This window comes from Diuraphis noxia, unplaced genomic scaffold (genome assembly GCF_037042655.1).
Source record: "Diuraphis noxia isolate RWA-SAM2 unplaced genomic scaffold, SU_Dnox_SAM2 contig0002, whole genome shotgun sequence".
Taxonomy (NCBI): Eukaryota; Metazoa; Arthropoda; class Insecta; order Hemiptera; family Aphididae; genus Diuraphis; species Diuraphis noxia.
Window position 1 is genome coordinate 38,661,466 of NW_028301712.1, and position 22,243 is coordinate 38,683,708.

General features: G+C 32.2%; 2 protein-coding genes across 3 annotated transcripts in view; one reads left to right on the forward strand and one right to left on the reverse strand.

The window, feature by feature from the left end:
* The window catches only part of hiw (MYC binding protein highwire), a 302,801-nt gene that overhangs the window by 113,133 nt on the left and 167,425 nt on the right, over positions 1–22,243 (forward strand). The window lies entirely within an intron of this gene.
* LOC107162670 (uncharacterized) overlaps positions 1–22,243 on the reverse strand; it is a 125,143-nt gene that overhangs the window by 7,587 nt on the left and 95,313 nt on the right. The window contains exons 2-3 of the mRNA XM_015509674.2: positions 12,238–12,657; positions 10,601–10,893 (exon numbers count right to left, since the gene is read on the reverse strand). Of these exons, the coding sequence (XP_015365160.1) occupies positions 10,601–10,893; positions 12,238–12,657 (713 nt within the window). The remainder of the gene's footprint in view (positions 1–10,600; positions 10,894–12,237; positions 12,658–22,243) is intronic.

Sequence of the window (22,243 nt, forward strand, 5' to 3'; positions counted from 1 at the left end):
AATCGTAAATAATATAATATAGTACCTAGTTGTATATTTTTAAAATCGTTAATAAAAATAAAACATCGTATTGTTTTCGCACCAAACGATAGTGCATTAAACACACGGAGTAGATGCTGAATAAAGACTATATATATACAGGGTAAGCCACCGTGTGCTTTACGTAACCTTATGGGAATAAACGTGAAAACACCGCGTCTCACTGTACAGTCACAATATAATATATATAAATAATGTATTTTATAGTGCATATAACTGACGGCCCAAGGGGCGGCGATATGATAACGTTTCAAAAACAAACAAACGGACAAAACAAAAAAAAAACACAATTTTTGAAATCCCAGCGTACACTCGATATATATATATATATAATACAATATATAAATATCTATAGGCATGCTACTTGTATATATTTTCTTTTTCCAGTTCCCTCCATATCCATTTACTGTACTTTACACCGCCGAGTGGTTTTTCCAGGGCCAATGCGCTGTATATAGGTACTATATAATATGTTGAACTATGTATGGCGTAACCGCTAGGGACATAAGTGCTCATCAAAAATCTTGACGTTTTTACGGTGTCTCTTCAATTGTTATGACGTGCCTACCAGCGTTTCGACTAACCCCCCCCCCCCCCCCCCCCCCACCACTACGCACATGTGGTAAGTTGATTGGAGGACAGGTGGGTGTATCTGAAAGTACCAGCTGCAGCTATAGGTATATTACACACACACACACACATATATAACTTTATGTTGTATACGGGTGCTTTGCAAAAATTGCTTTCCAAAAACGCACGCACACACACACATACACGTCAAATACCATCAGAAAGCCTACTACTACTCGTAGCGCACACATTTATAATTTTTATTTTATTAAACATACACAGCCACTATATAAGAGCATGGAGTACTTATATTTGATACACGTTGACGCACTTACTGTTTGCGAGAAGTGGGGAAGTTAAAAAACTTTTTTTGCGCACCGCCGCAGTAATGAGTAAGCAGCGACGTACGAGCTGAACGAAAAGAGTGTTTATTATATTATAATATTATTTGTGTGAGAAATACGCCATCGTCCGCACGTAATAAATGATTATTGTTGATTATATTTTTCACGGAGGCCTCTATTATAGAAATTATTTTTGACGAAATGCGTGACGCGATTCACGGGTTCGTATTATTTATTATATTTTCTTGTATAATACCAATGTTTTTATGTTATTCATAACATATTATAGGTACTGCGTGGAAAACCGCAGGGACAAGTAAATAATGTGCCGTATATAATGTGCACCTATATATATTTTTTACGTTGGTTTATATCCGTTTCCATTTCGTCCGAAAAGTCACCCCCACAAACTTTATATGTATATAAACTCTCTCCGACGCGACCGCGCCTAATTAATATTCACCTATATATGCATATCATGAGTGGTGTGTGTGATTTAACGACCAGGTCCGCTAACCGTCATCTATCACTCACCGGTACTGGCACGCATTTAATCGTGTCGTATAAATGATGAATATTGTATATTCAAAGTATGACCGCTTTAACGGACCACCGAGCTTCAGTATATTATATTTTAGTGTCGTAGTGATAGTGCGCGAATAGCCTATAATGGTGTCGTCTGGAAAAGTATAGACCCTTTGCCGCCCAGACGACGATATATTTTATGGCGACGACTGCGACTACTATTACTACTAGCCGATGTTTTTCTTTTTGTTCGAATGGTATTTTTTTGTTGGCACCCTTTTTCCTCCCTTTTAATCTGTCATGAATCGACGTGCCGAAAAATTATGGTTTTGATATGTGGTGCTGCTTTCTCCCTCTCTCACTGTCTCTCTCTGTCTCTACGCCCCAACAACCGTACATGTCTACACAGCCACAGGGCACATCACTCATTTGCCTGCACACAGGAGGACATAAAACACTACAACTGCCTCCCCCCTCCCACAATAGGACCAAAATTTATCGCCCCAATTTCGATCCCAGCTAAATTGGAAAGAGAACGTTGTGATGATATATGTTCGGTTTAAACCACGAGTATACCTACATTATATAGGTACCTATACGTATTTTTTTTCAATTACCGTTTTTTCTCCGTCCCCGGAGGTTTTACGAATATTATTAAATTAATGTATTGCTGCAGTGCATCGCCCGTGGTTTGATCGAAATTCTTTTTTTACGAAGCTAACCCATTCAGTTAAACTCGATTACGTCGAATATGTATGAAAAAAAAATACCACACAATAATTCGGTATAGGTATAGTAATATTATAAATGTTTAATATATCATTATGTCGTCTTTTATTATTTTAATAACAATCCACTAATACGATTGTATATACGCGTACATATAATGCACATTATTATTATTAGTATTATACAGCTGAGACCATATTATCGACCGTCGAACAAGTTGTGCGTAGACGAGATTTATTTGCACAACGCTATTCCATGTGTAATTATTGAATGGCCGATCTAAGATTATTTATTATAATTTCCATTTAATCGGAGGTCTCGATTATTATACATAATACATATAATCATTCAATGCACATTATGCAAACCAGTGCACGTGATTTGAAAACAATGTTATTATATTATAATATTTTCGCCATTTATTAAATTTCTCAGTAGCATTCTAATCTTGTTCGCGAATTAGATTGCCTGTAATTAAAATGTAACGATAAAATAATAATAATAACCAAAATCCTATAACGGTCAACATTTAATAAAATTCCAAACAATTGATGCACATCATGTTTGTTTGAAAAAAATAATATTATATTATATATTATAATAATATAATCTATTCTATGTATTTATAACTTAGGTACTGTAATAGTGTAATAGTACGAGCATAACATCGATGAATGTCGCAATAAAATATAACAAATGTGTTTCTTTTTACGAACTGTAACGAATAGACGACCTTAGAAATAATATAATAATAAAATATAACAATGTAATGTTAATACAAGCATAATATAATTGCATGTCTGGAGAATTTATTTCATAAGAAAATTATATCGTTGCGACATACAAATAAATTTACGACGGCCGACTAACATATTCGTTACGATTTACGAATCGCCGAAACGCGTTAAAATACGGTTGCATATATGTAAATTGTTTACTCGGCGGGCCAGAGGAATTAGTTTCTCCGACCACAGGCGACGGAATTTCCACGGTTAGGGGACATCGGACATAGGTCGACGACCTTTTTTATGCGGTCGAGGGTGGCAGATGGATCTGGGTTGTAACTCTCGCAAAAAAAATCGTACTAACTGCCCCCCCCCCTGGTTGTCATGTTTGCGCATTTCTTTATAGTTTATCATTGAAATCATGGTTGATATTAAATTGTCGGAAATAGTCAATATTTTGGGCAACTGAACATTGGACTGGATTAAGTACTTATGGTAATATATATAAATATTATGTTGATATAAATCACTGCATTTGGAACTTAAAACCCTCGTGCATGATATAAAGGTTGGTAAAAAACGGCAGGGTCTTACTAATATTTCATGGTAAAAACTATATGTTTAAAAATTCAAATCACGGCTTCTCTTGAGAAACTAGGCACTTATCATTAAATTATTTGATCACTTTATACCATCTTTTCTTGAATTGGGGGTCCTGATTCCATAGACAATGACAAGAACTAAATACTTATATATTTATATATATCAATTATTTAATTTTTTTTTTATAATTTGATTTAAAAAGTTGTTTGAATTTGTTAAATAATTACAACTATAACTTAATATTGTATTATTCTTATTAATTTATAATTTATTCATCCCATAACATGCTAGTTATTTGTCTCATAAAGTCATAATATAGTGTACTGTCTGTTACAAGGAGGTCGTGAAGTGACTCTTTATTTTTGACTTATTTTAGGGGTCACAACACCGAAAGGTTGAGGAACAATGCATAATTAACAACTAACGCATAAAGATCCTATAATCAGGCCTGTCGCTAGAAGATTAAGGTGGGTCCAGGAGAGGCACGATTTTAGAGACCATTGATTTTAGGGTCCCATATTTATCCCTGAACTAATTATTTATTTTTATTTTTAATGCATTCAAAATATATATTTTTTTTTAAATATAATATTTTAGTAGTTTAGGTGGTAATTAAAAAAATAAAGAATATTCTTATATCACGAATAATTACTAAATGATATGATAAATATTAAATTTATTTTCTAATTCTAATAATTAATAACGATCTGATGACGCTAATACAATTTAAGTTGTGAACATTTTATGAATAAATTATAGTGTTTATTATTTATAATTGTACACGATTATACAATTATATACAGTTATAAAAATGTAGTGATACAATTTTTTGAAGTCAAAGTTGAAAAGGGGCCAACTAAGAGCTGTATATAGTGTCCCAGGGCCCAATCGATCCTTAGTTCAGGCTTTGCTGGAGCACAGGCAAATCATGCGTTGCTTAAGGGTGGCATATAATTTTAAATACACCGAAGACGGCAAAATTAAAAAAATATTGGTGAAAAAAGCGGCATTAAAATTTTCGGTTTAGGACTGAAAATTATAACGATGGACCAAACTATCATATATTCATATAGCATAATAATATACCATTCGAATAATGTATTTCTGAATAAAAAGAATCAGACAAGCATTTTACAATATATTTAAAAAAAATATCTATAGGTATATGTATATAGTTTTCTTTGGTTATTTCCTAATATGCTTTAGTTTTAAATAACGTTTGACGACACATGTTTGCGTCAATCAATGTTTCTTGTGGATTTTTGAGGAATTCATAATAAACGACTTTGGTGTGATTTGGCCTATTATTTCATTGCTGAAGTGCAAGTTTACTACCTACATATATAAATAATAATACGTAAATAACATTTTGTCATTGATCGAGTGGCATGAAGCGTGGATGAAACACAATAACGTAACGACATTATAATATTATTATACAATTTTTTGCGCGTTGACGTCTGCTTCGGAATCGTCGTCGCTTTGGATCTAGATAATACGCTATTATTATGATTTATGTTTGTTATAATCTAATTTCAACTGTAAACGTGCCGATCTACCTATAGTTGAATCGAGTTCATGTTATTTAGTCATTTTAGTTGCAATCTCTCATAGTGGAAACGTCAAAAATGATTACATAATACGCGTGTTTCACAAATAAACAATAACATGATTGCCACCGCATATTGTTTGATTATGTAATGCGAATAGCTCTAATTTAGAGCTCAACATAGTCTGGTCTAGACCAGCCTGGACTGGACCGGATAGTACTATGGCCGGAGTTTTTTTTTTTCGGTCATTGTATATTGTAATTATTTCATGTGGTTCGGTACAATCGTGTAACAAACAATTTTCCGGTTCTGGTTCTTAAATTCAAATTCAGTCTATATTATGGTCGATACAGTAATTCTAATTTTAGACGTCAATTTAATAATATAAATTTACATATTTATATTACGTGGTGATTTGAATGAAATAATATTATGTTATTTTAACTTAGATTATATCGTTGTGGAACACCAAGGTATCTCATCTCATTTCTGTATATTCTTTTAAACATAATATTCACCCATTATTGATCTATAAATGAGGGTAGTAGTCAAATTTTTTTTGGAAGTGATGTGAATGGTTAGAGTTTAAAATTGGGCCCCAATAAGGATCTTGTGTTTCGGTGCCCGTAATTAATAAAAATCCTGACTTGAGCAGTCGATTACGAATTAATACTGTTCGTTATTATTTATTATGACAACAGAATTCCAAATGATTTATTTTAGTTTTTAATATAATAAAATAATAGTACGAATAATCACTATAGGCCGACGTCGGCATTGGTGACCACGAAGTGATATTATGAGTATATAACTAGAGACTGCAAATACCGTTCTATTTAATTTTTGGAGGTAATCGATGAAATTATTTCGATCATTATACCATAGATTATACCTGTATGCAATGTTACATATACTTAATATGTATATTGTGTGTGTTTTCCATATAAAAATAAGTGAACATCTGTGACCCCAGATGAAATTTTTACTGTTACGACCTTATGCAATTCTTATTAAATCTCGTTTTGCCCTTACTTTATATTTAGTTTGGTAAAGGATTTGAAATTTCTTATCGTAGGTAAGTACAACGCGAATCGAGGATAATCAAACTTGCGTGGTTCTGTTCAGAATTCAAACCCTTATAGTTCACTAAACTTAAGCAGTTCCGCACATATACACATTCAAGTTGCTTTTAAGCGTAATAGGCACATTTGAACAAATATTGGTTTTACCTATGAATTTCCTGTTATAGCGCTATTATATTTAAACATTATATCACGTATATTAACATACGCACGAATATACATACCTAGCTTATAAATATCTATGATACACAAACATTGTCCGGATCAGTGTACAATATTTTTTCATCGGATTGGACACTATAGCGATTGTAGGCAGTGTGATGATACGATGTGTATTGAAATCATACTGCACAAAATAAGCGGATGTATTAATATGCCAATCGTCAGTATGTGAAAACGCGATACATCATATCATAATATGGCTAGAAATCAAAACGACTTTTTTGTTATCACAGTTCAGTGACAGGTCAAGAACGAGGACGCTCGTATAACGAGTAATGCAGACGAGACAAATCAAACATAGAATCAAGCCAGTAAATTTTATAATTTACTGTACAACGCAGGTATACAGTTTAAAACAATTTCGTTGTCGAGAATGGTTTTCAGTAGAAGGAAGAGTTTCAATATTTTTTTGAAAGCCACGTGGGATTCGGGACGACATTATATATAATATATTATAAGGAAAATTGGCATTCGGTTGTCCCACGTTAACGTTTCGAGCAAAGGTTCTACCGTCATAGCGTACATGCCACCGAGTTGAAAAATGTAGTGTTATTTGTTGACTCTGCATGTAACGACGACGACGAGGACGAAAACAGTCGTGGAATTCGTCTCATTTATTCCACCGCACAACAGTTGTACCCTACAGCTCGGTTTTTAAATTAAAAAGTTGCTACTTAGTTTTTATTGTCCCGTGACGTTGTTGAATTAAAGAATGGGGGAAAAAAAGAGAAATAAATAAAGAAAGGATGACGAAAAAAAAAATTATATATAAGAATGCTTAATAATGTGTACTTTTATCTCGTCGTCGCGGACAGACCGAAATAATGGCAAAATATAGTTTTTCACGGTGGAACGCCACTATACAGCTAAGCCGAGTGTAAAATTTTGTGAGAAATTCAGTTTTTGAATGTCTTCCGGCGGGTTCACGTGCGTTTTAAAGAATGAATGCACACCGTTCGCCGAATCTATACCACTAAAAAGAAACGATATATATAAATTTAAATTATACAATAATAGAATAATAAATATTGAGATCAAGGTGAACGATGAAAAGTCGATATATATGTAGTTATTTAAAAAAATAAAAAAAAGGACTTTTGCGATGTGCACCATTGTTAAAAACAACGGGTGTCCTATACATATATCCATTATAGTAAGGTAAATTGAAATTGTTGTATTCAAATGACTATACACGTCGTCGGTAGGTAGGTACAAGGCAATATTATAACGTGATAATCGTATTGCCCAAATTGGATTCACGGGGAAGCCAACAATCACTAGAATTCGGGAGAAAAGCGTCCTATGATTTGTGCCTATATATTATACGCATTATGTGTAACGGTGATGACGTGTTTAATAATGCGTTTCGCTGCCGGAGTCAAGACAAGAGCCGTGTCAATTATTCCGGTTCGACATATATATATTAAAATATGATATCATGTATATGGCGTGCTTTTGTAGTATAAAGTTGTCCACGCGCATCGGTCGAAATGCCAAATAACTATTAGGTAAAACACACGTCGTAAAGGCCAAACCGCAGTACGTCGGTCGGCGGTTTCGTTCAAAATAACAGTAGGTATAATAACATAATGCGAATGCATCGGCATGCGGTTAATTCAATTTGATTACATACGATGACGTTTGGTAGGTAGTATATTGTCGCCAAATCATTATAAACGTGCAATTTAAATCGATTTGAACGCGTGACGATAATAATATATATAATATTAATTTATGATACGAGTATACGACGTTAGTTACCTCTCGGCGGCTCTCGCCGAGCACATGTCATCATCGCATAATAATATCATATGATATTTAGGTGCCCTCTTATAATGGCGCACAACATTTCTATACTTAAATGCATGCGAATATTTAATTGAATATGAATCGTACGTAAACGTAGGTCGCGGTGTGGCGATAACACCAAAACGGTATCTCTAAAGTCGAATAAAAAGGTTGCAATTTAAATGAGCTAGTTATATTTTTTGTACGACGAGCCTACATCACGTGTTTATTTTTTGTGTACGATTTTTATAACACGTGCGTTTTAAATCATAGAACGCTAGGAACGCGTGATGTTGGCGACGACGCCCAAATTCTTATTGAAATATGGTCGTTAAAATATTTACGTTTAATTTATAATTGTTGACCTATCCTATAATAATGTACTCATTGAAAGCTATTGAAAAAACAAAAAAATAAATAAAAATAATGGTCATTAGAATATATTGCATAATTAGGGAATTTCAGGATATTATACATTTTAAATTTTTTTTGCTCTTTACGGTTACTCAGAATTATTCAATTATATTCTTAATTAGCTACAGATGTGTTTTATTAGACCCCGGTATTTAAGGTATTTAAAATGTAATCTTTTTTTCCCCCATTGTTTCGTTGCAATTAAATCTTATCATTTTATGTCCTTTTAAATTAATTCGATGAAAATATATTATTTTGGAATACAATAGTTTTATATTTATCTAGTTTATTTGTTTGTTTTTTATCGTCTTATAACTCTGCAATCATTATTGTTTGTTAAAGTTAATGTAGTTAGGCGTAAGTATACAATATACAGTATACGCACCATACTATAAATATATACATAGTTTTGTTAATTAAGAGGACTTGTATTACATTTTTTTTGTTTTGTTAAGTTTAGTAAATAATTCTAAAAAATGAACATATACTACACTACAATACAAACACAGTTTTCTTTTGTGCTCGTACGTACTACACTACGATTTTGCATCTCATTTTCTATAGAAAAAATATCAGCTTTAAATGTATAGTGGAGTTATCCTATCAAAAAAGAGTTCAGTTAATAATTAAAAACACATGTTAATGATTAAATTTTAAATATCATGCCGACACTAAGTGACTGAAAATCATTAGATATCATGACTTTCAATCATGTCCGATGATGCGCATATTTTACGTAAGTCTTGAAAGAGAAAACAATTTTACTATATAATTATTATTATTTAAAATAGGCGCTTAAACATTTTTTCTTTTCAAAGCTTTTGTATAGAAATAGACGGTATTATATTATATATTAAATGCTTATAAATTTCACGGTTATCGTCATAAGCTAGGGAACGGATTTTATTGTAATAAAAAATTCAAAATATGTACTTATTTTAAATGAAATTTGTAAAAAAACATCAAAATTGTATGTTATAACCGTTTAACAGAAAGTAAGTATAAAAATCTTATCTCTTATCTAATTACTAAAATAATGCGAAACTACATATTCTCTAAGATTTAAAAATGTAAAATGGTGGTGATTTGGTCGTAAAATGTTTTTATATTGACTGAATGAACGTTCCACATTAACTGACGTAATGATAGCATACTTCATGTTAACAACATCAAGTGGTGTGGGTCGACATCCAATAATTCTGTTGGATTTAGTCCTTGGTGTATATCTCTAATTATTTTTAAATTTTTTAGGCCTTAATTTTTTTCCATCACATATTTACGTTTTTCTCTTATTTCATTCCATATGCGACCTTGACATTTTTCTAATTTGTTTTGTGATTTTTCAACAATGCATAAACTTTCTGATAAGGACATATTTCGAGTTTCTAGTTGTTTTATAGTATGAATCAAAAACCCAAAATTAGCAGAAATGTATGTTAAATTATTATTTTCCATCAAAAATATACCTATAGTTTAAAGTACGTAAGTCCATTTAGAGAACGTAGATAATGTTTATCGTCATTGAAAATTAAAAATACTATTATTTTAGGCTTTCATCGACAGCGAATAATTAGACCATAGGGTATGTGAATGTCATTCTGATAAGGCAAATAATCTTTGATGTCGTTGTAAATTGATGAAATAAACCAAAAATACCCAAATATTTACAAAATATTCAGTTATTTACAAAATATGTGAATATATGTATTTTTATACAAATATGTAAGAATATGTAAAATAAAATTGGTCTTATTTTAATAAGAATGATCTAAATCGTGCACATTTTTTATCAGATTAAAAATATCTCGTTCCAGTAAAAATATGTATTTACAATAAAATCCGTTCTTTAGTCATAATTATCCAAAATTATCATTTGCCCAGAAATGTAGCTATGCCCAGTAGATACGTATAATAGGTGTCTAAAACCTGTTATTTATCTATTATTATCATATACTTATTAGTTATTATGTAGGTGCTTATATTATAATATACATTGTATCTTTACTCACTTGGACTGTTCGATGATTATGCTCTGCACAACGGACATAATAGAGTCGCTCTGCATTTCCTGGATGACGCATCTGTACATCCGCAGGTTAGAGATCAGCGTCGAACTTTGGAACGCTTCGCTCTCCAAATGGTCCACGGTGACGTTGGTCAGCGTCGCGTTGCCAATGTCATTGATCGGAAACGCTCTCCGCTCGATCGTACCGAACGTACAATTGGTAATTGACAACATATCGATGGACGTACAGAATGCGTACGATGGCAATTTTTCCGAATTCAGGTCTTCCAATATCATCTGTTTCCGAATTATAAATGATAAAAATAGATTGAAAAATTAGATTTTTATCTGGATTATTGTATCTGTACCTACAATTATTTTTAAATGATAAAATGTTATTAATAATTTTTAGGGTAAAATAAATATGAAATTTTTAGTCGAAATAATATATGAACTATTAAAATACAATGGAACAAGTCAAAGTTATAAGAAAATGTCATTGGGAAAATCGCAGTCAACGCGTTTATCTACACGAACACATATTATAAACGGTTATAACACATAAATCAAATATGGTATATGACGTTGCGGTCGAGTTCCATGCCGATGTAATTGTTATCGAGAGTCTTTATCATGTGTGATGGACGGAAAAGTCGCGCCAACAATTTTTCTCTGCCGTTAATCTGTAGCTGTGTCGGTTCACCGCAGTGACTTGGCACCCGCAATAGTCGCAGAAATTATATCGTGTATCTGTTAAAAACACTCGTGTGTCACCACGAACTTGAGTTCTGAAAATTATTGCCGACCATTATACCTACGTATATATTTTTGTTTAAAAACGCATTATTCTCGTGCTGTTAGCAACGTTATATATATATATATTATTTTTTTAAACTTTTAGGTCCGTAAAAAACCTACAAAATTTATGATCTCTATATTATATAATTCATTTCAAACTTTAAAGCTCTTATAAACATGATAAGCTATATTATATCCGCGAAACCGTCGCATACCGTCATAAAATCTTCTGGGCTAATATAATATATAATATATTAATATTATATAGTCGTTGTTTGACATTAATTCTTTGAAATTAGTTTTCGGTCGGTAAACTTCAACTGCTTTACTGCCGGTTCATCATGGTGGCCGCTTTCGGAAAAAGGACGAGAGTAGCGACGAATACAATCATCGTTTTCTATATATAGTTGTATGCTCAACAAAATCAGATAACATTTTATGATTTTTACGAATTTCAATTGAAACGGATGTTACGGGGATAGCGAAATAGCAGATTTATCTATAATCATAGCGTGTTAGATGATGCACAATATAAGTGTATAAACAGTTACATACACCGTGAAAAAAATATATGGGAAGCTTGCAAAATAACAAGAAACGTAACACGCGTTGACTTCGAGCTTAACCGATGGATGGGTAATAATTTATAAGATAGCATAGAAGCATATCATTGTGGTGAGGAAAATCGGTAATTTACAACTATGCTATTAACTGCGTATTTTGATATACTCGTACATGTGATCGATTTACCTAACATTATCGAAGGTTGTCGTGATTTTATATAAATATAGATAATTTGGTATGATGTATCAATCCAATTATATATACGTGTTTGGCAATCACCTTTTCGATTGATGAACCTGTGGCCGCGTTCTTGAACGTATTCTTAGACAATTCCAGAACGCGGATCCGGCGGAACACGAAAGACCGAAGCTTAAACACCACTTCGCTGCCCAGCCGGACCACATCGCAGTCCTCCAATAGCACTTCCGCCGTACCATCGTAGGGATGAAACGCATTCGTGTCCAGATACAGCTGTCGGACATGACTGATGTTCACCGTGAAGTTTGTGCGAGCATACTTAGCGAGCATGCCTTGCGACCGGATCGTTACCAGGTCGAACCCGGTCACGTTGAACGACCGCAGACCGGCGAACGCCGCAAGCACCCTGTGGTTAATGGTCAGATTACATCGGCCGTCGCCATTAAACTCTAGAACCACCAAAGATTTGTTCAGGTTCTTGACCGGTTCCCAAATCACGTCCTAGAAAATCCAACAAAACAAAACAAACGACTATGAAAAATAACAAGACTTCAAAAGAATCTTATAAATACTGATATTTTTTAATGAGTTTCGAGGTCTATAATATGGATCTAAGCGGGTATTCATTTTAACTGAATATTTGACTACTAGACGACTTTCAAGTTAGTATATAACTTAAATATGGAAAGGTTGACTTTTTTCAATTGATAATTATAGGTCTAACATTTTTTGGACATGAAGTTCGATGTACCTACATGTTAGTCGTTGGTGTATTAGGTTTGTATGACTATTAAACATTTGAAAACTCTGATCAACCAATATTGTACTCGTCTTACCAAAAATATCGGCCCATAACAGTTTTCATAAGTTAAGTCGGTTTGGTAAGTAAATGAAGTATATATATATATTATATATAATAACTGATTTTTTGACATAAATTTTATTTAAACACGGTATTAAGTTATTGTATTCGAGTATTCGATAAGAAAAAATGAATAATTTAAAATGAATCTATTAGGTCCTTGACAAAGAAGCTAAAAAATTTGTTTACGTGACACGAATATATACTATACAGTGTGTTATTGAAAAAATTTACTTTACTTTTTATCGATATTTCACTATATATATGTTTTTTTCTGAAATAAAATGTTCTCTCTCTTTTAAACGAACTAAAATGGATTAACTGTAATGTTTTAAGATTGAAAGCTGATCTTAACATTTCAAAGAATATTTTTGTTGGTAGGTGCACCTTATAAATTATGTTAATAAACATATATTTTTTTTTTAATTTAGTCTGTCCTTTGATTGTACAGTTTGTATAAATAATTCACTACTTTCCAAACGAAACATTTCAAACACGTGGTTTCGTAGTGTTGTACTAAAATAATCAATAAAACGCAAATTACTATAGTGGACATGACTGATTACGGTTGACTACGGGTACCGTACTATTTAACCCGAGAGAACCATTTTACACTTCCAGGTAAGTGATGGACAACCATATTCTTGCGTTTAGGTCAACTAAACCCGACTATTCAACATTTCCAGGGTTCTGGGCTTTCTAATTTGTCAACTCAGTGTATTTTCGAAATTTATCATCAACAAAAATATATACAGTTGTCCTCGCGGACTTTGTAATTAATTAAAATACCAATTACTGGACTTAATCCCAAGGACAAAAATAACAAATGCCAAAAACTCATAAATCATATCCAAGTTCGAACGTACCCGCACATTATTATAATTTCTAACAGAAAGTTTGTCCATTTTTCTTATGTAATTCACTTATATATAATATTATAAAACCGTTAATTTAAAATCCTATAGGAGTGCATTACCACAATTTTAATTTTTATCCATATAATTAATAATTATACTGATTCAAAATCTCAACTATTACGGCTTTAATAACAAATCATACACATATATATTTTTTACGGACTAGTTTTAAAATAGATTACATTTTATAATCTTTGTAAGTGTTGCAATATATAAGTCATAATATTATAATAATATAAAGATATGTTTTCAATCATTCCATATTATGATTGATAGGCACGTGGGTATATTATAATTTATAATATACTTAATGATTTATCTGCTGAAGAAATCTCTCACATAATACATTTATGTTATTACAATCGCATAGTTTATAATTTTACGAAAAAAATTGTGTACATTCTGATAAAAAGTTTGTGCACGGTTGCTGCTGGAGACGTCGAGGACCCTAATGCCGAAATGCTTCATGAATTGCGATACTCCGGTTTTGGCACACGAACACGGAGAGCTGTGTAATCCCGAGGGATTACGCGATGCTTGACAAACGTGGTAGATTACGTGAAAAATGACGTGCACTGTTGCGCACATTATTTTCCTATTAAAATTGGCAGTGTACGAGTTCTTTTGTTCCCGTTCAGCTCGCTATTTTGCTCGATCCTATCGTGACCGTAAGTCTGATTTAATTTATGTGGACATATTCAAATTACATAATGGAGCTGGTTGAAATGTATACACGTACATATTATAAACACTTCAACGTGTATTATGACTTCATAAAACCATCATAATGTAATTTGAGTTGCAGTCTGTCGACTACAGTTTAGACATCAAAAGTGATTATTGGTATATACATATAATATAACAACTTTAGCATATTTACTCTAACATATAATATTATTTATTATTTACTTTCGATTATATTATACGAGTAGTTGCGCCAAAAATTAGTCGGTATAATTTTTATGTTACATTATGTTAATTTAAAATTATAAAACCAACGTATTTTTTAAATCTGAACCGAGATATGTGAGGAAAATGTTGCGTAAATAAATAATTTCATAGGAAAAATATGATCTGATGAAAATGAAAAACTAGATTGCGTTAACATAAAACATTTAGTATACGTTAAATACATATCGATGTTGAACTGATCGATCAGAACGCATTCATCAAGACGACCGAATTCTATCAAAGATTGGTATACACGCAAAACTTTAAAATGACAAGAAATACGATGTCGATGTGCATCATCACGAGAAACACTTGAATGCGTTTTATAATAAATTGGATATTGAGAGTCATCGAACATATTATACAATATAGCTGTATAAATCGTAAACATCACTTCTCCAAACAATTTTCGTTTATTGTGTTGTATTGTATAAAAAAAAATTGAAAAATTGTATAGGTTACATTACATAAAAAACTTATGTTTTACATATGTAATGTATTTTACGTAACTAATTGATATTTTAAGTTTTTAAGAATTCATATACTTTTCAAATGGAAAATCGTATAAAGCTTCTTTTGGTTTGTATTTTTTTGAATCCGATATAATATACATAAAAAACGTATACAATTTGTCTATTAACTATACACATCGTTATTTATATCGTATATATATATATATATATATATATATATATATATATATATATATATATATATATATAGTCAAACGACTTTTCGGCTAAAATACCCACAGAGACCTCTCCGGAGTAATTTCATATCGATTGAGTAAATGTATATAAATAAATATATTTATAGCTACGGAGAGTGTCTTTTCTGTAAGCGCACTTAAAATTTCTCAATTTCCATCATTGTCGTTTATTTCCAAGTGCGATTTTAATAATGCGCGGAATAAAGTTCACAATAATTGTGGGTGAAATGCGAGAATGAAAATATCTTTGAGAGACAACTGCATATATATATATATATATATAACAAATGTTATTTGCATATGAATCCCTAGGCGAAATTAAACTGGACTTTAAACGAGACACGGTAGTCTAATAAAATAGTTCCCCGGCGCGTGCATATATTGTTGAAACACTAACTTTTATGCTCACAATCGTATACATATATTTTATATATATTATGTGTTTGCTACTTTTTTCTTTTCTTTCTTTTTCTTATTTTTGTCGTCCTATATATGTAGGTACTAAGGTACTTTATATCTATAATATATAATGTTCACGTGTATGTGTGTGCTAGCGAACACATGCGTTTGTGTTGGTTGACAAAAAATTGCCTTACCATCAAAACCAGGACTAATATAAATCCGGTTTAATTGTATATCGGTTGATTGAGCACGACGAATGGACGGGCGGTGCGGTAGAAAGTCGTAATGGTTCAAAGAGGCCCAGTGGAATTGTAAGAAACGATGTGCCTTCCTTATTTTCTTTTCGACTTCCAGACAGCAGTTTTTTTTTACGGGATACAATTTTCTTCATGTACGTGATACGAATGCTATTTTTTACGATACCGGTCACGGAGTTATGTAGGTAATTTTTTTTCACCTCTCAAATGAAATTTACGTGCACAAACCAAAGGTTATTTTTGGTAAATTATCATCCACTGATCTGATAAGTTAGTAATACAATTATCAATATTTTTAAAGGTAATACTCTGGTCACTTAGAAGAATGCCGTATATAGTAGTTATAAGCAACATTATACATTTCGAAATTATATAATATTCTATTTCAGCGGTAACCATCAATAAAAAAAATCTGTGATCCTCACTGACGCTTCAAGTCTGTAATTTTTGTTTTGCATTAAACCGTATGATATAAAAGAGAATTATATTTGAATGGTATAAATTTGCCATATACTATGTCACCCCACCGTTAAGGCACTTGGAGTTAAAAGCACCTTGTATAATAAGAAGCTATTAAAAATCCAGCTTTTGGAAAAAAAAAACCAGGCTATTTGGGCGAACAAGGTTATTTCATGGGTCATAGAACATAATGACTCATTGGCGAGAAGGGCGAGTCGAAAGAATAGAGATAAGTCGTAAAACAAAAGGACAAAGAGTCTGACCGTTCTTTTTGATCAAAATTACTACCCCAATGTATTTTCAAGTTCCATTCATGGCTTTGAAGTTTTCACTGACCAGTAAACTTTATACAGATAGCGTGAGGCGAGAAACACACCACATTTTATCATATATATTTAACGGTTCAATTATTGTTTTTTATAATAATTTTTATTTTATCATAATTGTTACCTTTTGTAATTTTTCTCAACGCAATTTTTATAGTTTAAGGATAAAAGCAAAACTTTAAATGAATGAAAGATTGTTTCATGTGTATAATATTATTTAATATTATATTCAGTTAGGAAGAAATGAAACATGAACAACTTTTACTGCAGTCAATGGCAATAATACTTTTAGTTTTGGCTCGACAAAAATCATTATATGTTTAGTACAATAATAACATTAATAACATGTTTACCTGTATTGCATCTCATATATATGTATATACGTATATATATATATATATATAAATAATCATGTGATGTGACGGCGTGTAATGACGAGTATCTTATATTTTGTATTTAAAACGTTGAACGTGCAATTTGGTGTTAAACAGAATTATAATATGATATTTTCATACCCATGTATAATATAATATTATATAGTATATAGTATATTTATATTATATACTAGCTAAGCCTGCGCGGCGTCTTTCATGAAAATGCCCGTGAATTTACCTAGTCTTAAACTCCATTAAATGTTGTAAACTACACATATTTTTAATACAGTAATTTTTATGGATTACACTAGAATGTTCGTTTTTCACCAACAAATCACCTTTTTAAAATCAAAATTCGACAAAATCCTTTCTTAGTTCACCTCTATAGTGTAGCACGGAAGTTCAATGAAAATTAAAGCCTCTATAGTTATCATAGATTTGGTTGTAGGGATGTTGATTATGAATTCATCAGTCAGTACTTTTTATCTTATATATTATATATATTATACCCAAATATTCTGTTTTACATGCACCTATAACGATTATGTTTAATGTTATGCATTTGAATAGTATACCAAAATATTATATTATTAACGGTCCAAATAAAATTCGCTGTGCTACACGATTTAGACATTTAGTTTCGGTTGCACGCGTTTCTTCCTAGTCGAGAAAATTTATGTATACCCTACAACCGAGTGGAGTGAAAAATAAGGTCGTAAATAAATTTGCAATTAACTGCATATAGGTGCCCATATCCATATAATATGTATGGAACACTCGAGTTAATTGCGCAACGATGATGGAAGTGATAGGAAAATCACAACAACAAAAAAACAGGTGTACGCAATAGACTAGTTGTATACACGAAGACAAACGTTGCCCACCCACACACACTCACACATTTCAATGCACGCGTCTCTATTGTTCAGTGCGAGTATATTTATATACAAATACACGTGTGGCGGCAGCGGTTCACTGAATTCCGGTTCATTAAAATCGGGTGGCCCCGCGTGCGATTAAAATTCACCCGAAAACGCACACCGGAAGCGACGAAGAATAAATAACACGGGTAGGGTCGTAGTCGTCGCCATTTTACGATGTGATGGAAATCTAACAATGTTTGTATGTGTGTGTACGACACAAGTAGCAGCAGAAATGTATAATGTGTGCTTTGTACTGTTCTTACACACAATAGTATAGTATACAGAGTGATCGTCTCAACGTCATAACATTGGCTGGCAATTCGATTTTGGTTTTGACTGTTATATTGTCGAATGAAACTTTTTCGATTTTCCGAGTTGAACATTTGTTTTATTTTTTTTTTCCATAATGATTTCATAAGTTTTTTTCTCAGTTGTCCTATACCTACTTAAGATTCTATATTCCGAAGTAGAAATGTTACCTATAGTGAGATTTTGTCAGTTTACGAGCATTTCACAATATTTATTTAATAATTAAATTAATAATAACTGTATTTAATATTTTTATAAAATGTCTCATCATAATAATTTAATTATAAATAATGCGATAAAAAAAAAAAAATTAAAAAAGAACTCTGGCAAGTTATCGTTAGAATGTTTTAATGATTCGACAAGTGATTAATAAACCCGTAAATTAAATCTTAACTTTAAATCTTCGTAAAAAAACTCTAGTGTCCAATGGCTGAAGAACGATTATCTTGTTTATATTTTAGGCTTATGTGCTGAACCTATATAGTGTGGGTGAGGTGCGGTACGTGTGACTAAAAGAGAGACGATAGCGAAGCCAACGTGAAGAACTTGGGTGGAAGTTTATTGGGGATGGAATGGTAGTATGGGGGGGGGGAGCAAAACACGCGTGCATAAAGCCCCCTGTTCTAATTACGTGCGAACCGGAGAATCACTTTACGGCGGCGACGGCCATTAATTTAATCCAACCGTCACCGCCGCCGCCGCCGCCGCCGGTCATCACCGTCGTTTGGGCCGTATAATAATAATAATCTGGCGCGTTTATTAAAATAATAATAATAATAATAATGAACATAGGTCCTTTCTCCAGATTTCTGTTTCCAGCAGAACCACTCTACCCCTCCATCCCATCGCTAAAACAATCCCGGTCTTAAAGGGATCCAACGCGAGCGACACGACCGTCCTTCCATCCGTTGTACAATGAGCGTGTCGCACACGACGGCCGGCGCGGCATTAATTTTTATATGGTTTGGAAATAAAACTTTCCGTCAAAAGACGGGTAAAAAAAAAATACGAAACAATAAATCGTTTCCGTTCTTTTTACAGTCGCTCCGCCGCCGCCGACGACGGCTGGCAACTAGCCCGCCACCGCGCCGGGTTCGTCGGACTGTGCGCGCGTGTAAAACAAATAATGACAAAACCAAAATGCGCGTACTTTATAGAATTCACAGAGTTCTAGCCAAGAACACGTCGTACATCCGAGTCTCGATAACTCAAAATCTTCGATGAGTCGAATTTTTTCTCGCACTTTTCTTAAGTATTTTCAAGTGGCGTTTGGGGTGTACATATAACTGGAAAATCGCATAAATCGTATATTTATTTCTATTTCCCTAGAGATCCGAGTTATTGAGATTAAGCCATATAATATATCATAACGTAGTGATAGGTATAGTTTCGCTTTTCAGTATTACACGCTCATCGGTTGAATTCGGACGGATATAATTAATTAAGTCTGATCAGACCGACCGAACACTGTCAATACGATATAAAGGCAGCGATAAGACCCGGGAAAACTGTACATATCATCGAAATCGAATTTCCACAGAATAAGCCGTGTCGGAGCTTTGATGAAATCGTGCGCGCTTCATCCGAGTGAATAATCATGTTTTAATACGATGACGAAAAAGTTTCAGCATACTGTAGCATAGTCTAAAAATCTCTAATTATGGCATTAAAAAAAACAACGATTATTCAACTCTCGTGTAACAATATATTATAGCCATTATAGCCACACATGTATTATTTCCATAATAAACTCCACATTATTTATAACATTTTTCGTTCAATTTATGGCCGTCTAATAATCCACGTTTCATTAAAATAGAATTCAAAACACTCATTTATTCCGTAAATACCTGTGCGAAATAACGCCATAGCTATTTTCAAACTTATTTTGTATACCCACCTCCCGGAAGTTCGCTAATAAGTTTTACACTTATTAGTATAGTTATAAATTAACTCGAGTAAAATAAAATTATTAAAATTTGTTAAACTAGAGTTAATTAATATTTATCATTAACAGTGAATGTTATTCAAAGTTACCTTCAAAAGCGTAATATAAAAGTATACGCTTCTCAAAAGAAACTATAGGCTAAAAAATTAAACCAACAGCTTAATCGTTATTCTTGTAATTAATAGTTTACTAATGATGACATGAGTTAAATATAATTATAATTCATAATTAACGATAAGAGCATGATATTTTAACGATATAAACGTTTTGGTTCAAAAAGTCTATCTACATAGATAGACTTTATATATATTTGTATAATAAGAAAAAGACATATTTTTTTTGCTACTGAATATTATAATATTAATTCACCCGATAATAATATTCAAACGAAATTCCTACATTAATGAGCATGCTAAGAGTTTCCCAGTTCTTTTATGGAATTATAATGAATTTGAGTAAAAAAAAATTGCTTCTCCGTAGTGCCCATACCAACATTCATTCCCTGTGCACTCGTTTTACATCACCAGCTTAATAAATTAATAATTATAATATTATGTACGATCGTGGCTTAGAGGAGCGAAATGTTTGGTTTATTTATTAATATTTTACTGCTAATTATGCATGGTCTAATGAGCCTGATACAAATTTTCATAAGACGGTGTTAAATAGTCAACGAGAGAATTTCAAAGTAACACAACCATTCAAGTGGAAACCTAATTAGGATTTAAGATTATAATATCTACAGCAGGTAAAATATTGCAAAATACTGACGATAGCTGTTTAAGAGAACTGTATTAAATTTAAAGTATAAAATGTGTTAATTTTTTTTCTGTATCGCAAAACAATATTAATAATAATTATAATAATAATAATAAGAAGAAATATTTTAATGTGATAAAAAAGAAAATATCTGAATCACCCATCGGTTAGCATCATTTTAAATGTATTATTCTGCTCCTTACGTTGAAAACGTGACTCAGCTTCGTATTGTACGCAGTATATATGAGGTATATCGACATTCGACGTATAAGTGATTTTTTTATACATCACTATGAGTAATATCCGTCATGGCGAATAAAGTGTATTTGACAGCAGAGATAATATTACAAATGATTATGTACCTATATGTGGCGTGGGGAAATATTTTCAAAAATATAACCCAACACGTATATTCACAATAAATCGAAAATGATTTGTCGAAAAATAAGATATTTTATCGTTTCAATTTGTTCGTGCTTTTACAGTTTAATCTAAATTATTAACTTTAGAACTGTTATATATATTATATATTTTATAATTTATAATGACTTTCACACGAATTAAAACAAAATTAACAGGAACCTACTTGTCACGAGGAAATTATTATTAAAAATAGTGTTTATAATTATACCACGATAACAATATTCGTATCAAATATTATACAACGAAATATTTGTATTTTGACTTGCGTGTTTAGAATATTGCACGTCTGTCGTGTAATATTAATTATTCCTGATAACATAATCAAGCATTTTCATTGAATGAAAATTATTATGCGTACGTGATATGCATTGTAGGACATCAAAGTATAGTGTTAGCTACACACGTGTCACATTTAAGTTTTTTTTGCTCGTACCACCATTCCACACCTACCACGATGAAAAATCTTTA